General features: G+C 41.0%; 1 protein-coding gene across 4 annotated transcripts in view; it reads left to right on the top strand.

The window, feature by feature from the left end:
* Positions 1-22,362, top strand: part of LOC147213238 (connector enhancer of kinase suppressor of ras 3-like) — a 40,236-nt gene that overhangs the window by 13,366 nt on the left and 4,508 nt on the right. For 2 of the 4 annotated variants that reach the window (XR_015104533.1, XM_086143408.1), the window contains exons 2-12: positions 925-1,088; positions 5,124-5,326; positions 6,989-7,076; positions 12,851-12,892; positions 15,287-15,400; positions 16,392-16,451; positions 16,688-16,756; positions 17,506-17,655; positions 20,402-20,532; positions 20,612-20,793; positions 22,148-22,234. Coding sequence is in view for 3 of the 4 variants with exons in the window: in XM_086143408.1 (XP_085999534.1) it covers positions 925-1,088; positions 5,124-5,326; positions 6,989-7,076; positions 12,851-12,892; positions 15,287-15,400; positions 16,392-16,451; positions 16,688-16,756; positions 17,506-17,655; positions 20,402-20,532; positions 20,612-20,793; positions 22,148-22,234 (1,290 nt within the window). In the remaining variant the exon portion in view is untranslated. The remainder of the gene's footprint in view (positions 1-924; positions 1,089-5,123; positions 5,327-6,988; positions 7,077-12,850; positions 12,893-15,286; positions 15,401-16,391; positions 16,452-16,687; positions 16,757-17,505; positions 17,656-20,401; positions 20,533-20,611; positions 20,794-22,147; positions 22,235-22,362) is intronic. The other 2 variants (XM_086143410.1, XM_086143411.1) reach the window with 2 other exon arrangements.

Genomic DNA, 22,362 nt, shown 5'->3' with positions numbered 1-22,362 from the left:
CATCAGGACAGCCAGTGGGTGTGAACCCAAAGTGACCCCCCCAGCCCAATTCCCCCTGCGAGGTGATAGGCTGGTGCGGCTGCTTGCTGTCATATTGATGGATCAGCAGAGTCAATACGTCTGTGTTGACTCAGCAGCTCTGTTTGCCGTCTAACTGGACTGGATCATAACAGCAACCTTCAATGAAACAAACTCTCAGTATAGTTTGTTTTGTCCCATCTGCATGCTCTCTGATGCGCAGTGGTTGCATAAGTTGGATGTAATGGGAAAAGGTCAAACCACGATTTGCCGGAACCATTTTGAGAGGGATGTACAGTATACCATTGTATCCGCTCAGGTGTGGAAAATCCCTTGTCAGATAGTTAAAATAGTTAATTTCACTTTTAAGTGCTTAACAAGGGCCTTGGGATGCAACAAGATTCAGAGGCTATTCACACAAACATACGGATTTGATCTGATCTACTACATACACAATTGAAATTATGATAAATTCACTGGTAATTTTTTTCCTGTCTCTACTTTCTGATCTATATACAATTTATGCTGATTTTCCATTTTATTTCATAATGCTTTTGGTAGCTCAAAATATTTCTATTCACAGATTTGCTTTGCCTTTCGGGAAATTTTAGGTAATTTTTTCTCAATTTCTAATTTTTTTTTTAAGATAAGTTTGAATTTAGATGATATATTGATGTTTCTGGAGAGTGATTAACTCCCATATTTACTGACAGCATTTTCCTAATTTTTGATGTAAAAAAATGGGACACATCAGCACAGGATGGTATTCAGTGTATATTTTATGGTGGAATCCCCAATGTTGGTTCAGTTTTCTCAAGCACTGTGTGGATTAACTGTGTTATTCATCCATTAATGCCCTGGTGATTCTCTGTATCTCAGTGTGGCTTCTTTTCTTCTGTGGCTCAGGTCTGGATGACAGTCTGCAGCAGTACATCCCATCCTTCCAGTGGCAACAGGTGGATGGGGAGAAGTTGCTTCGGATGTCCCACCAGGAGCTGCTGTCTCTCGGGGTGTCCAAGGTCGGACACCAGGAGCTGATGCTGGAGGCCGTGGATCTCCTCTGCGCACTGGTCAGTAATTCTTAACTAGATACTGACGCTATCAGGTAGCTGGCACATGACCTCCTCTATAGAGCGACAAATAAATCTGACATTGTCTTACACATGCTAACAGAACAAACTGTGATTGTGTAAAAATCTTCTTTTTGACAGTCATTCACAATTGCGGCTTTCTTTGCTAATCACACAAATTCACTAAGTTGTTTTTTTAATTGTGGCTAATAAGACTTCCCATCTGGCAATCAATTCATCTTAAAATAATACAGGAAACTGACTAAGAGTCACAAAAAAGATTGCCTAAAATTAACAACACGTTAGCTTGTAACTATCAAGAAATGACTTTAAATGACTTGTGAGGGGGCTGGGGGGGGGGGGGGGGGGGGGGGGGGGGGTTGGGAAAATGACCATAATCCTATCAGAAGTTTAGGAGCCGACTATTTCCATTATCATTAATACAGAAATAACGGTTTGAACCCCGCCCTTCATTAAAGTATTTTGATTTTTGGGCTCCCAACATTTTTCAGCTACTTCACTGGAAGGTGTTGGTAAAAAGGATAAAACACGGTCAAAGAAGATTTTCAAACTCTATTCATGTGTGTTTGAACTGCATCCCCTCTGAACACGTGGGTCATGTAGCGGCTCATATTGGGCCCGGTCCTCTTGACAGAGAATGTGCTGATGTAAATAGACTCAGATCTGGCTGGCGGCCGCTTGTGCTGGATTCACTTCATTTACACTGTCAAATCAAAATGTAGAACAAATGTTGGAACCCATGTTATTTGACATGGTACTCAATGTGACATTAGATATGTTAATCCTTTTGACTCACATACCTTCAAGTAACATATTTCCATTTTGCAATTTCCAAACAAAGCAGGAAGTTTCTTTGCCAGACTGTTTAGTAAATATCATGGCCAAATTCCATTATTAAATTGGCACTTAGACCAATTTGAAATAAAAAAAAGTTTGAATATTGCTACGAAATAACCCTGGAAAAGAGTGTCTATATCCATTTTTTAAAAAAGACATTTTTTAATTGATGGTTATTATGATGTTTAATAAGATGACTGATCATTTCTTAGCGATTTCTAAGTTGGTTTGTGCAATTTTAGAATTTTTTTATGTCTTTTTCATGTGATTTTACATCCATTTTGCATTTTTTTGAATTACATGGGTTATAATCATGCTTACTTTTTAAGGAATACTTCACTGAAAGTAACTTCTTGGCACAAATCCTGGCATTTTTGGCTGGATGTGCTTTTCCAGCCATAATCAGTAAAGATATCTTTTCCTAACTGAACCAAAACCTCCTCGAACTCTAGACACACTAAGTCCTCACTCCACAGACAGGACTTTATTCCCCTCTGGGCTGTGTTGCTCTCAGTTTCTCACAAGGTTTTGATTGGTGTAAAATTGACTGCTCAGTGCGCTACAATATTTTCTGTGTCAGTTCAAAGTTGGTGGAAGAGAAAGAGGAAGAACTGAGCTTCAGTAGAACATCAGTATATGTGATAATGGCTGATTGTTGTACTGCTGAAGTCAGGCATCATTTTTATTGTTTGTCTGCGGTGACTGTGGGGTATCAGGCTCTATTTAAAAGGCTGCTGATCCCATTTAGAGCACTGACACCATTAAACTGCAGCACTGTCTCGGTGAAAAGGGCGAATTACAGTCAAAGACAGTCAGCGCTGATAAACAACTGACTGAGGTCTTTGTTCACTGGGAAATACTGTGTTCAACAAGGACTTGTGCCATGGTGACACCTAAATACTGCTTTTAGGATCACTGAAGAGGTGTTAAAAAAAAATGAAGTCGTCCGAGTTTGAAGAGTGATACATTTTGTAAATTACTCTCTGTGAGTCCACGTTCAACAATACTATTGTTTTATACTACTGAATATTATTGTAAGACATCCCTCAATAAAGACTTAACATATTACTTTAAATACTAATAATCAGTCATTGAACTCCCCAATGGTTGTTGCTTTTTATACAGTGAGAGTAGAACACCGGTCACTTTGGCGATGTCATTGTGAAGAAAGACACTTGTGAACACTTTCAGGGGGTTCCTGTGTGACTGAACTTAAGGTCAAGCAATGTTAGGTAGATATTTTTCACAGCACTCAGTTGAGATTATAGCCCTCTGGTGTGAGGCAGGAAGCAGATGTGGCCCCTCCCACCTGTTAGAAAGACCCCCCCACCCTTCCCATGACACACACACACACACACACACACACACACACACACACACACACACACACACACATACTCACTCAGTCAAGCAATGCAGAGAATTTAGCGGAAAAGCTGCTGCAGCTTTATTCCAGCAGTTTCCCTTTGGCTGTGAGATGATCAGTTTTCCATCTGAGGCTCATTCAGCAGAACAAGAGACACTGTCTCTGTTTGCCGACCTTTAACCCCCAAATACTTCAGATTTGTGATGAGAGCCTCTGCGCACACTCTTGGTCAGAGCACTTTGGCACTTTTCAAAAAAAGCCCTGGCTTCCTGGTCAGACCTTGAGCGAATGTCACAGGATAGCAGAACCTCCTGAGCAAAGAATGCAGACTGGAAAGTGATTCTTACAAGCTTTAATTGCCTTGGCTAAACTTAATTTGATGATAAAGCATTTAACTCAGCTGAGTGATCGTGTCCGACAGTCAGCTGACAGTCCCTTATAGATCTGCTCTCGATTTAGATGACTGGAAAATAATATGATCATCTCAAGTTATAAGTCTAGACATGTCCAAAAATATAGAAAAATACCTCCTACCATTAGACCCGTGTGTGTGTGTGTGTGTGTGTGTGTGTGTGTGTGTGTGTGTGTGTGTGTGTGTGTGTGTGCGTGCGTGCGTGCGTGCGTGCGTGCGTGCGTGCGTGCGTGCGTGCGTGCGTGCGTGCGTGCGTGCGTGCGTGCGTGTGTGTGTGCGTGTGTCGCTGGGCTTTATCAAGCATGTTCAAATATCTAGATAAATTGTCACCACAGCAGGCAGAAATATTCATGAGTGGTTCATTGATCTAGTAAACTGTAAACATATGGTCTTGTTTATTTTTCAGTAAAGTTAAAGAATAGTTTTCGCTAGTGGAATTATTCCTTTCCTTAGTGTGTTTTCAGTGCTTGTGTATATAGGGAGAATGGCACGGATTAAAATTTGCGACAGTGGATGAATATGGATCATGAGGTTTTACAACATCTCTTTAGAATAAAATAATAATTCTGAAAACAGAACCCTTCAGTTATAGAAAAAAATGGGTTTTAGTCCAGCTGTCTTGCTTTATTTTCAACACGTGATAAGTCAGTGCGTTCAGCTGGTCTCTGTCTCAGTGTTTACAATATATCCATTCTGGCAAGGGAGCCACTTGTTTACTAGCTCAGCATGATGCTCTACTTTTGGTCTGCTAAAGCTTGTCGTTGAGCTCAAAGAGCAAAAGAGCAACCTCGCAACAACATTTTTTTTTTTTGTGGGAGGTTTGGTATAAATTGTAGTTAAAATAGGGGGGGAGGGGGCAATTGCTAATATTTTCTTAGTAATAGGCTCCTACAACAAAATGGAGCCCAGCTACTTCCCTCCTAGAATGAAACTCCGTGAATGGTTGTAAAGGTTAAAGGCCAACCTATCCGTAAATTCATAGCAAATGAAAGTGAAGTGAAAAAAAAAATGTTTTTTGGGAGACAAAATCAGCAGAGACTGAAGAAAGATGGTGGGATCCAGTGTATAGACATTAAATTATTTGAAGCTAGGGACCTCTTTAAATTACAGTGTTAATTTAATGTATTCATAAATATTATATAACAAGGTGGAATCCTGAATGGGGAGAGAGGTGTTAGAGCTGTATCTTTCTTTATGGGAAAAATAATTTTGAATTGACACTCATGAACATAATGGATCTTATTCAGTGTAGACTAGCACCCCCCACAGTCTGTTATAACAGATAAGGCATCTTGGATTAGAGATGAAATGTCTTTAAATGGAATTTCCAATAAAAGTAATGACCAACCTTTGAGCTCTATGGGCAAAAAAGAGTGACATCTGTTTTTTGGTGTGACAGAACTACGGTGTGGAGTCAGACAATCTGAAGACCCTGGTTGGGAAGATGAGAGTGGCGCACCACAACCTAAATAGTGCTGTGTCACAGCGCAGGAAGAACCCCTCCTACCAAAGTAAAGGTTCCCATCAGCCCACCAATGAATTCCTCACTGCCGTTGTGGAGCTCATTGGAGCTGCCAAGAGTCTGCTGGCCTGGTTGGACCGGTAAGTGGAAACACGCTTAGGCAGATGGTGCAGGCATTTAATTGGCTCATTCATTGGATTAGCAAAAGTCATCCCTGATATTGCTTTAAAATAGTCAACATCAAGTGTTTGTCATATTTCATGTTTAAAAAAATGATAATAATTCCAGTCAGCCCAGGAATTAGTAACCTGTGTGCATGGTGTCCTCACGTATTTTGCACACTGCAGTTTTCAAATTCATTTAAATATTCAGAGCCTCTTTAGCTTAGCTTACTTCTCTATTTTGCATCTTGTTATACCAGGGGTCGACAGCCCGCGGCTCCGGAGCCGTATGTGGCTCATACGTCCTTATACTGCGGCTCTGAGTGGCTTTCGAAAATAAATTTTAAGTATTTAATTGAAGTGTATCTTATTTGTGTTTGTTCCTTTTTTTAATTTTAAATTGGAAGATTGTTGTGATGTTGAAATATTAAAATAAAATTATATTTATCATTTTTCGACGCTCAAAATATACGTCCCACTTGCGGAAGCCGGTATACCCGCCAAGACACCATCAATTTGTCGAGAGTTTCAACCACAAGTAGGCAAAATATGAAAATGCAATATATACAGCGGTACCCTTATTTTAGACGTCAAAAAGTTAACTGCGGCTCCCAGTGTTTTCTCTGTGGAAACCGGGTCCAAATGGCTCTTTGAGTGTTAAAGGTTGCCGACCCCTGTGTCATACAAATGGTCTTCGACAGGATTGTTTATCAGAGCTGAGCTGTTTTATGAATGGTCATTTCATAAAAAGAAAAAGAAAAAGAAAGTCCTTATTTAGCTGTTTCTCTTGCTTTGTATTTCTACCATATGACCCATCAGTTGGAGCTTCTGATGCTCAGACATCACAAGCAGGAGGCCCGGCCTGTGATTTACTTCTTTTCCACCAAGCATGAACTAAAGAACGTTATTGTGCTGCTCCAGGAGATTAATGTGACCTGAATGATCACTGATGGTGTCTTATGATTCGTCAAACCTCTTGAGATGAAGCATGAAGCACATTAACAACACAACAACCCACTTAATCATTCTTTTTTCACACACACACACACACACACACACACACACACACACACACACACACACACACACACACACACACACACACACGATAGATCTGGGTGACGTCTCCACCGTTTTAACTATTCAAGTTTTTCATAGCCTGTTTCAGCTTGACAAACATTCCATATCACGCAGCTGTTTGACATGAACACAGACAAGTCACAGCACTGACACACAAACTACTTGGACACGTGTCACAAGAAACACCTGGAGAAGGCTTGAGCGTCGGATACATAACATTGAAAGTGTTTCACCTTCCCCAAGATAGTCTAATTTTATTTCAATGGAAATAAATGACTGACAGAATTAATATTATAACCTCTTCCACAATCCGATACTTAATGGATTTAGGTGTCTTCTGATACATTGTAAAATGATTTCCTCCATAAGTAGATTGTGTGTGTGCATGTGTCTATACAAACAATTCGTGTTTATTCGTTGTGGAATGATGGTCATTGGTTGGTTATTTTTTGGGGGGTATTTTTTTCCTTGAGTGCATTATGTTAGTGCACATATAATTGTAACTTGTAAAGTTAGCGTAAAGACAAAGTTATATCTGGGTTGTTTTTTTTTTTTTGACAGAACTCCTCTGACAACCACCAGCGACTTCACCTCCACCAAGAGTCGTATCATCCAGCTGTGTCTGGAGCTCACCTCCACCGTCCAGAAGGTCCATTTCACACCTCACACACACACACACACAGAGACACACACACACACACACAATCACTTATTTCTATCTATACATGTGTTGATCTGTCTGTCTGTATTAAATAATCACAATAGCTACATTTTAGTTTTGTTGATGTGATGCATTTCTGTTTTGCCAACCAAATCTGTTCCTGTTATGTTGGGAACTTTTCCAAACCAACCCTAATATAACTGCATTTACAAGAGAATTATATAGTCATAGTGAAATTCTATTCAGGTTTTTCAGTCTCTGGATACTGTTCCGCACCAGACTGAAGGTCATGAACTGCTGCCAGACCTCTGGCACTATTTGTTTTCAAGTTATGATGACAAAGCACTGTTTATATGCACAGACTGATTTATAGTGATAACCCAAATGGGCATCATCAAAAAACAAACAGGCACAGTATATTTATGACACCAGTTTTGAGAGAAGGATGTGGCCGTAATGTGTGATGAAGTCTGATAAAATCCAAATAGACTGCTAAACAAACACACAACAACATAAGAACAGGTAATGAATGTTCATGCAAAAATGAGATATACAATACACATTGTATTATATTATAACCGAAACATAAAAACATCCATTTAACTTGATACATGTCATAACATTTTAATTTCCAACGGCTGTTTACCACCCGATGGTTTGGAATCTATGGTTTAGAGGAGAGAAAGTCAGAATGTTTTCTATATCTGGTAATGGAATCATGGAGGATTTTGGTTTACAGGTACAGTCTGCAGCCCGCTGTCCTTCCTGTTGCAGCACATGTTCATGCTAACACTTGCAGCAAGTGTTATGGAAACACAGCAGCCATGAACCTGCTGACAGAAGCTCAAAAAGCGGTGTACAATTGATGTTCACAGCAAAGCGTGCGTTTGCTTTCAGGGGCCATGAGTCAATGGAAATAGGACGACAAAATGGAGTCAGATTGCATCAGATCAAATATCATACGGATTACTGACGTTATGGGTTCAATGAGTGTGTAGTTTTGTGTGAAAATGACTGAGGCCAATTACGATCAAGTGCCTGTCCCTGCAAGGAAGTCTGCAGACATCAAGTCATCATAGCAGATCTTTGCTTTGTTGATGCGTTGGCTTCCTTTTTGCAAGTTTGTGGAGTTTATTGAACATGATCTTGTCAAAGAACAAGAAGAAGAAGAAGAGGAGGAGTGCGTGTTCGGAAGCAGAGAGAGAGGAGGAAAGGAAAGAGCCTGGGACTGAGAGTAGGGACTTTGAATATCGGGATTATGACAGGAAAAGGTAGAGAGTTGGTCGACATGATGCAGAGAAGGAAGGTGGATATACTGTGTGTCCAGGAGACCAGGTGGAAAGGTAGTAAGGCTAGAAGCTTAGGAGCAGGCTTTAAGCTGTACTATCATGGTACTGACAAGAAGAGAAATGGAGTAGGAGTTATCTTGAAGGAGGAGTTTGTTTGGAAAGTCCTAGAGGTGAAAAGAATGTCAGATAGACTTATGAGTGTGAAACTGGAAATTGAAGGTGTGATGCTCAATGTTGTTAGTGGCTATTCCCCACGGGTGGGATGTGAATCTGAAGAGAAGGAGAAGTTCTGGAATGAGTTAGATGAAGTGATGCAGAATATTCCCAGAAATGAGAGAGTGGTAATTGGTGCAGTCTTCAATGGACATGTTGGTGAAGGCAATAGAGAGGATGAAGAAGTGATGGGCAGATTTGGTATCCAGGATAGGAATGCAGAGGGACGGATGTCGTACATTTTGCAAAAAGGATGGAAATGGCTGTAGTGAACACCTTTTTCCAGAAAAAACAGGAACATAGGGTAACTTATCAGAGCGGAGGTAGGAGCACACAGGTAGACTACATCTTGTATAGACGAGGTAACCTGAAAGAGATCAGTAACTGCAAAGTAGTTGTAGGTGAGAGCGTAGCCAGACAGCATAGGATGGTGGTTTGTAGAATGACTGTGGTGACAAGGAAGATGAAGAGGACAAAGGCAGAGCAGAGGACAAAGTGGTGGAAGCTGAAAAGGGAGGAGTGTTGCATGGTTTTCAGGGAGGAGTTGAGAATGGGTCTGGGTGGTCAAGGTGAGCTTCCAGATGATTGGACAACTACAGCCAGTGTTATCAGGGAGACAGGTAGAAGAGTACTTGGTGTGTCATCTGGAAGGAAAGTACATAAGGAGACTTGGTGGTGGAATGAGGAAGTGCAGGAGTGTATACAGAGAAAGCGGTTAGCAAAGAAGAAGTGGGACACTTCTGAGAGGACTGAAGAGAACAGACAGGAGTTCAGGGAGATGCGGCGAAAGGTAAAGATAGAGGTAGCAGAGGCAAAACAAAGGGCGTACGATGACTTGTATGCTCGGTTGGATAGTAAGGAGGGTGAGAATGATCTATACAGGTCGGCGAAACAGAAAGAAAAAGATGGAAACTGAGAGGACTGAAGAGAACAGACAGGAGATGGAAAGGATGTACAACAGGTCCGGGTGATTAAGGACAGAGAGGGAAATGTATTGACTGATGCTAGAAGAGCAATGGGAAGATGGAAAGAGTACTTTGAAGAGCTGATGAATGTGGAAAATGAAAGAGAGGCAGGGGTAGAAGAGGGGACTACTGTTGACCACAAAGTAGCACAAAGTAGCAAAAGTGAAGTGAGGAAGGCATTGAAGAGGATGAAGAGTGGAAAAGCAGTTAGTCCTGATGATATACCTGTGGAGGTGTGGAGGTGTCTAGGAGAGGCAGCGGTAGATTTTCTGACTAGATTATTCAACAGGATCTTCGAGAGTGAGAAGATGCCTGAAGAGTGGAGACAAAATGTGATGGTGCCTATTTTTAAGAATAAAGGGGATGTGCAGAATTGTGGCAACTATAGAGGGATAAAGTTGATGAGCCATACAATGAAGTTATGGGAAAGAGTAGTGGAAACTAGACTGGGAGCAGAAGTCAGCATTTGTGAACAGCAGTATGGCTTCATGCCTAGGAAGAGTACTACAGATGCAGTTTTTGCATTGAGAATGCTAATAGAAAAGTACAGAGAAGGCCAGAGAGAGTTGCATTGCGTTTTTGTAGACCTGGAAAAAGCATATGACAGGGTGCCAAGAGAGGAGCTCTGGTATTGTATGAGGAAGTCTGGAGTGGCAGAGAAGTATGTTAGACTGGTGCAGGACTTGTATGCTAGCTGTGAGACACTGGTACAGTGTGCTGTAGGGGTAACAGAGAAGTTCAAGGTGGAGGTGGGACTCCATCAGGGATCAGCTCTGAGCCCCTTCTTGTTCGCAATGGTGATGGACAGGCTGACAGATGAGGTTAGACAGGAATCCCCATGGACCATGATGTTTGCGGATGACATTGTGACCTGTAGTGAGAGCAGACAACAGGTAGAGGAAAATCTAGAGAGGTGGAGGTATGCTCTGGAAAGGAGAGGAATGAAAGTTAGTCGCAGCAAGACAGAATATATGTGAATGAGAGGAACTCGGGTGGAACGGTGAGGCTACAGGGAGTGGAGATCAAGAAGCTGGAGGATTTCAGGTACTTAGGGTCAACAGTCCAGAGCAACAGAGAGTGTGGAAAAGAGGTGAAGAGACGGGTCCAAGCAGGTTGGAATGGGTCGAGAAAAGTGTCAGGGGTACTATGTGATAGAAGGCTATCAGCCAGAATAAAAGGAAAGGTGTATAAGACAGTGGTAAGACCAGCGGTGATGTATGGACTAGAAACTGTTACAATAACCAAAGACAGCAGGCAGAACAAGAGGTTGCAGAGATGAAGATGTTGCGGTTCTCTTTGGGAGTGACCAGGATGGATAGGATCAGGAATGAGTCTATCAGAGGAACAGCACATGTTAGATGTTTTAGAGAGAAGGTCAGAGAAGCGAGACTGAGATGGTTCGGTCATGTACAGAGGAGGGATAGAGAATATATAGGTAGACAGATGCTGGAATTGGAGCTGCCAGGCAAGAGGTCTTGAGGGGGACCAAAGAGAAGATTTATGGACATAGTGAGAGAGGATATGAGGGTAGTTGGTGTGAGAGAGGAGGATACAGAGAATAGGGTTAGATGGAGAAAGTTGACTTGCTGTGGCGACCCCTGACGGGAAAAGCCAAAAGAAGAAGGAGAAGAAGATTGAACATGATCTTTTTTCCCTGATGTTGACAGAAAATAAAACAAATTGTTCCAAAACAAAGAGCATGCAAAAGTTATTTTTCATCAAAAACTGGCCAGATATGCTAATCGCTGTTTTATAAGTTTAGTCTTTGGATTGTTGCAACATCAGTGGAAAGTGCCTTGAGTAAATGGCATTTGCATAACCTTAAAAATCCGTGCGTCGTCAAAGTGTAATTGACCCGCTTCTCATTTTAGTCGATGCGCTTGGTTAGTTTATTAGCGATGATTATCTAACAGATGTTTTCCACACCCCAGCAGATACCATGATTTGAACAAATATTCAAAAACAGGGCATGCCCAGCACATCCAAAATAATCACAAAACAAGGCATTACTCTGGGAGGAGGGGAAAAAAATCCAGGTGGCCTTTGGAGAACCGGTATAAGGACTCCCCTTCAGTGGAGTGTAGCCTCCCTGAGTGCGTTTTGTGTTGCCGCCATCACGCCGCCATCGAGCCTTCGTGCTGTCAGCCTGTTTACAGTGAGCTGTTATTTCTCCAACCGCAGCAGGAGGAATCCTCTCAGCGTCTCTGCCGTCCCTCCCATTGGTTTCACTCTCCTGCAGGCTGTCATTTCTCAAATATTTGTTTTCCCATGGAGTCTTCCTCTCCCTGCTCACCCTCGGTGCCTCCACCGGAGCACACTGCTGTCTTAGCACACTGGGGGCCTCAGACCTCTGCATGTGATCTGTGTGCCTGCGATTCAAACGGTGGACATGAACGAGTCTCACACTCAGAAATATCCCAAATATCACCTTCACGTTTCTTGTCAACAGCCTTCCTCCAGATGGACAGTTGGAAACTTTGACTGTCACAGTCAACATTCTGCACATTCTTTTTTTGGTATTTGCCAGTTATAATAAAATCGGATTGCAAAATCAAACTGTTAAAAATCTTCATAAACTGTGTTTGGACGTAAGCGTTGGGAGAGCGGTCAAAGAAAAGACTTTGCTTCTATCTTTTCTGTAAGACTCTGCCTTTTCGTTTTTTAAATAAAAGGGCAAACACAACAAATTGAACAATTATGTAGTCGTGTTATGATTGACATGTTGTTTGGTTCAATTTGCCAAGACTTTGATTCTAATCTGCAAGAGATTGCCTGTAAGATTAGCAACAAAACAGTTGTGTATCCCGGGACATGAAGGAGATCAAAACATAATGGTTTGGATATTTCCCATCTTACTGTCACTTTTTCAACAGCTGAAAAAGAGAAGGAAGTAAGTTAACTCTGAGTGTTTTGGAATCCAGGTCGGGCATACAACCCGTTTTGAAACGAGGGAATTCTTGTTTATGAGAAAACAAAGACTCCATGGAGAAATATGGCAGTGTAGCTTACCTTTCTTTCTTTTTTTTAATTCCATGAATTGCTTCCTGCCCTTTGCATGTAATTAGAGCATATCTTTTGAAAGAAAAATAGCGAAATTTAGCACTGTTTTTCTGTCTTAGTAGAACATAAATAAATATTTCGGAGCGGGGCAATTATCTTTTCCTGAAGATATACATTGGCCTGTCATCGCCTGTGAATCCAGATAGTGAATTCAGATTTTAGATGCATTTAAATGCAGATTTCACAAAATTAAATGTTTTTTAAATGCCTCTCCTCCCGCTGTTTTCATCCGCAGGACTGCACTGTTTATGAGATGGAGGAGAAGATTCTGGAAGTGGTGAGTTCTGCTTCTTAGGATGCTAGGAGATGGAGATGCTAATCGGAAGCACGTGTATACACACACACACACACACATACGCATGCATGCACACACTCATTTCCTTTTTCCTGTCGTTTGCTGAGTGTCCCATGATGTTCGTTGTGTGTGAATTTGCTGTTTATTCAGATCAAGAGAGGGTTCTTCCTGTCTTAGATAACCCTTCCTGTTGATCTCAGTGCAGGGAAAATTTACCATCAGCTGACTCAATATTACTCTCAATTTCTAATGTGACCCCCTTACCTCCAATGCTTCCTCCATCACATTCTTGTGCTCTGTGAAGGCTTTGCATAATTAGCTTGAGAGAATGCTATCAAAGTCAAATTAAGTCGGTCTGGATTTTATGGAACCATCTGGAACGCAGCTGATCACAAGTAAATGCTAGTTTTCGAAGGTTTTTAATCACTATACATGGGTCAAAATTTTGATGGAATTGTGAGATATTGCTCCTGATTCTTAAAATTATACATTTAAGCATGAAAACAGGAGGACATGGAAAATACTTTAAAAATGAGTGTGTTGCGAAAGGAGTTTGGTCTGTACAGCATGTCTTATGAAGTCAGTACTTCATTTCAAATTATATTCTTTAAGCAAAAAAAACAGAGGGGACCATCTGACTTTCCTGAAGACAATGTTTTCCTGCTTTTCTTTCAATTTCCTATTTGTTTGTTTCATGTGTCCTAGTTTCTTCTCGTTCAAACTCCCTCACCCGGCTCACTCAAAGTTGCCTCGAAGGGTTTTCATTGTATAAAACTTTATCATTGTCACCTCACAAACAAATTGAACAAACGGGGCAGGAAACACTGTGGAGCTCTGATAACACCAAGAAAGCCTTTTAAAGAAAGAAAACAGGCTTAAATCTGGAATCTGATGAGGGTGTTCTCTGTCAAAAATAACTTCTCAGAGTAAAGATTAATTAAAGACAAAAAAAGATCAATTAAGTACTTGAGAAGCATGTTGTCTTGCTTTACATGTAATTTCCTGCAGGTTTGTGTTCTCTTGATCAACCCCAGTATCCTGTGACTGGAGACCCCTTGCTGGGCTCAAGGCCTCGGTGTCTAGTCAGTGTAATGAGACTTGAGTGTTTGGGCCCGGGGCTGCTCGACCATCATCTCCTCCAAAGACAGTGTTCTGGCCTTTTGATGTGACACAACCAAGATTTTTCAGGGATTGAAGTGTCTTTTTCTCAGTTTTAAAACGTCAATAACCCCACAATGGCTGTGATCTAGGAACAAATTTCCATTGAATAAACCTTTACAAGTAAGAAATACTTCATAAATCTGCAAGCCATGATTCTTCATTGTCTCCACTGGCTTCTTTGTGTGCTTGAGCAGTGAGCTTGGTGGCCTTATTGACCTACAAAGAATATAAATCAAGAATATAATAATCTATTTACTGCATATTAAATCAATTTGTTTGACCCAATTATTTTAAAATGAAAGGAAATGATTCCAAACAAAGGAGCCTTATATGCTGCGGTGGATAACTAACATTAGACCGAACATACTGAAATGTATCAGCCGATTGTTTTCAGATAATATGACGTGTTGTGTCGAACGGTGGTAAATAAATTGCCGCCTGTAAAGTTCACAGCAGTCTTTTATGGTTCCACATTTTCTTTTCCACTGTAAAACTGACTTGAGGATGTTTCAATATATTCTCTAAAGTTGGCCATTAGCCCAACCACCTGAGAGGTTTGCCCTGGTGGTAGGAAATGATGGATTAATCCTTATGAAAGTAACGTGAATTTTCACCTGATAAAAATTGGTTCTGATTACATTGTATCAAACATCTAATGGGATAACTGTGTTTAGATGTTTTGAAAAAGAACATCTAACAATGTACCCTATGTACTTTATGCAATGGGTACATAACATTGTCATGTTTTGATTGAAATTGTATGTAGAGCATGAACATTTCTGTTTGTATTTCCCCTCACCCACCTCCAGGGGAAGCGGTTCATTATTTTAAGGTAAATTAACTGAACCAGAGATAAAGGTCACAGAGTGAGATAAAAGACCACCGTGCTCCTAACTGGTGCCTCTCCTCATGAGATGAGATGAGATGAGAACAACTTTATTAATCCCGAAGGAAATTGTTGTGCCAGAATTAAAAGTAGAGAAGATGACAATGTGAATTCCTCAAAGAGGAATTCTTACAAGTTTATGCTGCTCTTTAGAGTTCCAGCTGCTGGTGGCAGTAAAAACATTTTGTGTATTTCAGTAAAAGTAGAAGGTGAACAGATTTTTTTTTTTTTTTGGACTCAAACCAACACCACAAATGTGAATTTGTACTGCAAGAGCAGATCATAATTAAATGCAACAGTTAAGAAGAAATTCATTTTATGTGTTTCAGTCCCGAGCTTTAAACAGCACCTGCGAGAAGACGGCAACCTCGAACCCCTCAAAGACAGAGCTGGCCTGTTTGGAGGAGGTGCAAATCACCAACATCAAGCCAGGGGAGGGACTGGTGAGGTCACACTCTCCCTATCCCAAACAAACATGGATGAATGATTTCTTTTTGAAAGAATCAGCAGCCTAATGGAGGATTATTGATAATGATATTTTTCAAATAGTTAGTCCCGCTTCAAACTGATTATGCTGATGACTGAAATTGTTTTTTTGTTGTTTTTTTTTTTTTTTTGGCTGTTACAGTAAACTTAATAAAAAACTAGCATCCAGCTATTTTAGTCATTGAAATTGTAAATGCAGTACATTCAGCTTGTATATTGTCACCTTGCTAAAATAATTGCCTGAGTTATATTCTAACAATGCTTTTTTTTTTTTTTTTACCTAAATCAACTCCTTACTCAACATTTACGCTTTTTGAGACATCACAAAAAAACTGAGCCAAAGAAATTACTTGGGCAAGAACACTCAATTTATCAAAACAGATTTGGTAAACACCCTTGTCAAGTTTTTGATTTTCCAAAGTTTATTTTCAAGAGGTCCTTTGAAAATTAGACAAAAAGCTCCTTGAAAATCTGCAAGAAAATTCCAAGGTAATTAGTAGATGTTGTAAAATTTATGTCAGACTGGAGATGCTCATCTTTTCCTCATCAAGCAACCTCAGAAGTAAAAAAAAAACAATGAAAAAGCACCATTAACAGGCTGTTGGATCAGTGAAATGATACGGCATAGAAATAGGCCCGATGAAAGACAAACCAAACAGACATCCTCACTTACATGTCGCGAGTTTCACAGGACTTTGCTGTCACATAAATACCCAGTGCTGAAAAAAGAACAGCCACAATCTGAGCAGACGGCCCTGAGAAACACCAACAGATATTTCAGTCCTTCAACATGGGCCACAATCAACCTCGGAGCGAAAACCAAAACCAGATGTGGGTCCTAACAGAAAAACCCACCGTCGCCACTGTAGCCCAGAACCACATGCTGTGCATTTCAATTAAGATTCATACATGCAATCGCTGAGTCGCTCAATGTGTTTCTTCCTAAAGGGGATTTACATCAAGTCCACTTACGACGGGCTCCACGTTGTCACAGGAACCACCGAGAACGTGAGTGTATAAAGCAACCATGTGTAAGACTCGGCTGGAAAAACATCTTTATTCCAGCTTGGAACATGAAAGTCATGTAAACCCCTCTTTGTTGGCTGGCTGAATATCAATGACTTTGCCCAAAATTTTCATTTCTCAGTAAAAAGTTCCTGTCGGTTACCATCTTGTACATCTTACACACTCACTTTTGTGTAGTTATACGGCTAACATGACCAAATTGTGTTTGCGCTTCTCAGTCTCCAGCTGATAAAACTCAGAGGATTCATGCCGGAGATGAAGTGGTTCAGGTCAATAAGCAGACAGTGGTGAGTCTGATCTGCTGCGAAGCACAAGCTTTTTTGTCTGTTAGATGTTCAATCTGAGGGCAGTATTCTTTTTATACCAAAGTCTCAACCATAAAGTTACAACATCCAAAACTCTGCTACCAAGTCCATTCTGCGACCACTTGAACATTTTCTCCAGTATCCACGGACTGCACACCGTATCCCTGCATGGTTAAATGACAGGATGCATTGATGCACTGAAGCTAGCCAGCCGATCAGAATAGTTTCTGTCATGCAGCGTCATTGTTTAATTGTCTAGAAAAGCTGCTGCCAAGTTGAATATTTAATTTACACTAAAAAGACATGAAATTTTTTTCTCTGCTGCAAGAGCATGTTTTTTTTAATTCATGAACCCAGGAGAGCCACCATGAAAGATTAATATGCTAGGTACAGGAACCAAAACATTGTATTTGTATATATGTAATACACACGTGTGTGTGTGTGTGTGTGTGAGTGTGTGTGTGGGGGGAGGTTAATTTTTTTGAGAATAGTTTTGTCAACAGCGGGTGTTAGAAATTATAATAATGCAAGAGAGTAGCCCTCTCTTGATGACCCCAATGATTTTGCGTCACAATTATTTTGCATTTCATCTCAAAACTGCACTCAGCAACAAGCAGATGCTGGCTGAAAAAGTAGAGCGTTCAGTAACTCCTGTCTGACTAGCTTCTATTTCGAAGAGGTGCTGTGGAGTTATGCCTGCGTCTCAGAGCTCTGGTCTGTGATTGGTCCAGGTGGGGTGGCAGTTGAAGCACTTGGTGGAGAAGCTGAGGGGGGAATCTGGAAGCGTTATGCTGGTGGTTAAGAAGCGGCCGTTGGGAAACTCTGGTGGCTTCGCTCCCGCGCCCCTGAAGAACTTGCGCTGGAGGCCCCCCCTCGTTCAGGTGAGCCTCTCCTTTTGATTCCTCATATTTCACATCTTTTACTCACATTAATACAGATCCTTTCATTGAGTGTTTTATTAAGTCTGAGCCTTCATAGCATTAATTAATTGCATTTACATCACACTGTCTTTTGCATTGTGGAACATTTTTCAGTGCTCGAGTTCTAAGGAGACATATGTCACTGACGCACAGTATGATAGCATGATGGACGAGGCAAATGTGACTATTTTGGTTGAGGGGAAATTTAATTTAAATGTATAAATTTGCAGATGGAAGAAGAAAAAAATTGTTGTTTTTTACACTGGAGCACCTCCACCCTCTGTCATCGCCTCAACGCTAAACACAATGGAGCTAGCGTGCATGTCGGTACTGTTAACTTTGTATCAGTAAACAGGATGATGGTGACAAATTTGTACCAGCGCGCAGGTCGGCAAAATGTATCTTTGCCTGCTCATATCAGCAATGCTGCTATCCTTCGTAGCAGAGTGTCGCCAGTGAACACCCGTTCACATGCTTGGGTTCAAATTGACAAAAAAGAAAAAATATCTTAAGTCCAGGTTGGATAACACGCATTCAGGAGGCGCTGCAGATCAGTTCAGCTGATGAAACAAGTAACCAAACAAAAAAAATTAAGTTAGGGTGAAAAAAACACGAATTCCTTATTGTGCATGGTTTTGCACTTTATTTGCATAGAATGTGCAACAAAAACGAGTCCGCTATTTCAATACACGTTAACAGATTTCAGTACGAGTTTCAGGTTTGTCAAGCTTTCAGTTTCAAGAAACCAAAAATAAAGTAACCATCTTGCTCCCCTTCATTACTCTTCATCATTGGGATTTGTCTTAATGATAACATTTGTCATTCCGCTAGTATTCCAACAAATGGAGAAAAAAATCCATATTGAAGCGCAGCCAATGAATCACCGCCGATCCCCCAACGTCTATGGTCTGAGTCGCCATTCGTTTCCCGGGGGAGCCAAAATATGAGTTTGTCGCTTTGGTTCTGAAGCAGTTATTTTTTGTGAGCGACGCCCATCCCGCTGCTCCTCTGAGGTGACAGAACAATGGATCCCTTCTTCATGTTTCCTGGCAAAAAAAAAGAACACACAAGGAAGGCCTCGAAACACGGTTGGGAGGTGACTCTCTACATTGTGACAGCTCTGAGGGGTTTTCTGTTGGCGGAGGTGCAGGATGTGTGTGTTTAGGTGAGATAGACTTGCTAAGCTCAGCTCGGCGGATGAGTTCACTCTAACCTTAGCAAACAAATCAGACCTGAGGTCAGTCTTTCTCGACCTCACTGATGCCTATCAATTCAGGGCTTTTAATGGCTAATGCTGCCAGCAGAGTTGGTAAAGAGACTTTGTTTCATGAGAGCGGTTTTCAGATATTTAGATTTAAAAGCCATTTCTTGTGTGATTTATCAGTGATGTACCAGATGTCCTCATGAGTACAAATATTATTAATTTTAATCTTCCCCAAATTTTCCTATTTGGTAAGTGTTGGTTTATAATGTCTGCTCATATAATTTAACCTTTTTTATTTAGATAGAACGCAAAAACGATGACTATATTGAAATTGTTAATTAAACTAACCAAAAAACTATGTTTTCTAATTTCCACCCAAGGGTAGAGTTACATTTTTCATGTATTTAAAACAAATGCTCATTCAACAGGTTTAACAGTATCATACATTGAAATATGCTCTTGAACAAAAACTTCTAAATGCAAGTACCTGTTGTTTCACTGATGCTGTGATTTCTTACTCAACATGTAGGAATAACTAATCATAGCATTTAACACTGAGGACAAAAAGCATCATTTTGAATCAGATGGTGCTTAACAAAAAAATGTACTATTTTTGGCAGCTGACAAGGTTTTGAAACATTAGCTGGTTTGAACGGGGAAGCGCTGCTACTACTGAAGTAGTTGCTCCATCATCAGAGGAACTCATGTTTCCTGTGTATCTTGATCTTCTATCTGAAAGCTGCTGAGCGAGTTCCTGTCCAAATGGAAATAGAGCACTTTTGGGAAAGAGGAAGGAAACAGAAGAGCTTTGTTCACTGTTTCTCTCCCGAAACTCTTAGTATCTTTTACCGTCTATTTCGTGATAAAACATGTGACTGCGTCCTCTATTAAAGGACTGCTAGATCTACTTGCGGATATAAGTGAGGATGTCGACTGCGCTCCCTCACTTCACCTTCCGGCCCTGGCAAGCAGAACCTATGATGGCCTGCAGGACCATCTAATTTCCCCCGCCAAAAAAAAAAAAACCTGTGGCAGCATCACCAGCTCTTGAATATTTTTAATCTTGCAGTAAAATTACAGTTTGCATGCAATTTTTCAAACCAAATTTGGCAGGAACAAATAATTGTGATTGTCAAAATTAAAGAAAAACTGTCATTTTCTTTTTCCTTTGTTATTGTGAAGCGTTTTCTTTGTTTCTTGGACGATTTTTTTGCAAAAACCTTTTTTTAATGTGAATTTAATTCTTTTTACGTTTTCTTTTATTTTAATCAGGTCACAAGTTCATCGCGGAATATTCGGATTTCTTTATCAAAAAAAGCTCTAGTGCTGGGATATTTATATTATTCCCCTGCATTTGGTATTTGACAAGTAAGGGTGGCGATATCAGTATGTTTGTTGCACTTACTGTCCTTAAATGCATTGTTTTTGCACAAATAAAAATGAAATGGTCTCCGGTGTTTTTGTGAAAGAGGCTGCGCAGTGATACTGCTCTGCTCTATTCAGACGTCTCAGAGAGCCCCAGGTGTCCAAAGACCTCAACTTTCGGAAACCTCAGATGAGCCCGGAAAGCGAGGGAAGACGGCCATCTTGGATCTGTACATCCCCCCTCCCCCCGCGGTGCCGTACGTGCCGCTGTGAGCGCTACCTTTATCCTTTCCTCCTCCCTCCGTTCCTCCGATCCACTCCTCATGTTCCACGTTTCTCTCTCCAAAGGGACGGAAACCCGAATCCCACCCAAGGAGTGAAGATGAGGCCCAAGTCTCCGAACTCCTGTTTGGATGCCGACCTGCGGCGACGCTCAAACCTTCCTCACGATGCCCGACCCGCCGTCAGCCTGCCTCCCGAGCCCACCCAGCCGATACCCGTTCATCTCAGACAGCGCTCATCTGCACGATGTGAGAGCACACGTACAGACTTCCGCTAATGACATTTTCAGCCCAACAGTAAAACCCAAGCCAAATATTGAACATGGTGTTCTTGAAGACAGAAAACCGCTTCCAGCTTTCAGTTCTAAAGAACACTGCTGAAAAAACAGTCATTGCTGTGATGCTTTGTTTCTCAACCAACTAATTACAATATATCAAGTGAGACAGAAAAGAATTGTTGTTAAATGTCAGTTTCTCCTCTGTGATTTATTTCAAAGACAATCCTGTGACCCTCTTGTGGACCGAAGACAAAATGTGATGTAAAAGTGTTTTCCAACATTTTGATAAAGATGATCCCCTCTTACACTTGTACACTTCTGAAATATGTGTCCAGGGATGATTCTTCCTTTTTGCAGTCGTCATCCGCTCACCTCTCAGGAGTAGCAAGTAGTCACATTGTGACCTCGCTGACTACTGAAGGTCGTCCACGAAAGCGGAATGATGCATTCTGCTGACACGGTTCAGAAAGCCACAAACAGGATCTATTGTTTCTAAATATTTGAGATAACGCTCCGCAGCCACGCCTCGACCTATGCGGAGGCCTCTCCATCCCTTACTGCTGATACAGCGAAAAAGAAACACTCTTAGTTGACAGACTTAAATGGAGCTGATTCTTTTTGCTGCCATTTTGTACTTGCCAATGTTACAGATCCTGTTTGTCTCATGAATATCTATAATTGGTCTGCATTAAGGGGATACGTACTTAAAAGGGAACCAGTTTCTTATGTTTTCTTATTTACTTTAACATGTCTTAGTTTTTTTTGTGTTGTCTGTTTTTTTGGTTTTATCTCTGATATCAAAATACCCATACTTACAAAATCTCTAGCTATAACAACGATGTATAACCAATCTTCTTGAATCTTTATCCCAGATGACTATTTTCCAATTGGTAGTCAGCTAAAGATGTCTATTACACAAAAAATGTCTTTCACCGCATTTGGGAAAAAATGGTGACAGTAACAGGCACTCCTCAGTCATAACTACACACGCTAATGAGCATGCTGAGCTGTTGAAGTCTATTGGTGAAGAAGTAGCAAACTGATAGAGCAAGCAAATAGAGCTAGCAATTTTTACTGGAAAAAGTGGGTGATCTTAATTAGTCAGTGACCATTAATACGCAAAATGAATGTTATTTTAAGCAGTAAAAACTGAATTGATTTTACCAATCGTTAGCAGGCATCCAAAAAGCCACAAACCAGCCTCTACATGTAGGGCTTTCTTGTTTTAAGTAGAAACTTAATTATAACTACATTCTAGAATATCTGCGTAAATGTTTTTGAGGCTGGATGACTCTGTCTTCATTTTTTTTTTCCTGCTGTTTCAGGTAAACCCCGGCCCGTGTCCATGCCGGTGGAGTCTCTCTCCACCGCTTCTGACTCGTCCTCCAAGCGGGGCCCGCCAGTGAGCAAAGGTAAAGCTCCTGGTCCTGCCAGGACCACCCAACCACCACTAGATTATCCACAGATGGCGCATTTTGAATTCTTACCTAGCCGATCATTAACTGGAGAGCAGCTGCTGCCGCGTTGACTGCGGCTGATT

The sequence above is a fragment of the Fistularia commersonii genome, chromosome 36 (genome assembly GCF_037954325.1).
Source record: "Fistularia commersonii isolate RoL2024-O1a breed Wild chromosome 36, RoL_Fcom_v1.0, whole genome shotgun sequence".
NCBI classification, from domain to species: Eukaryota; Metazoa; Chordata; class Actinopteri; order Syngnathiformes; family Fistulariidae; genus Fistularia; species Fistularia commersonii.
This window is presented reverse-complemented; position numbering and strand designations above follow the sequence as displayed.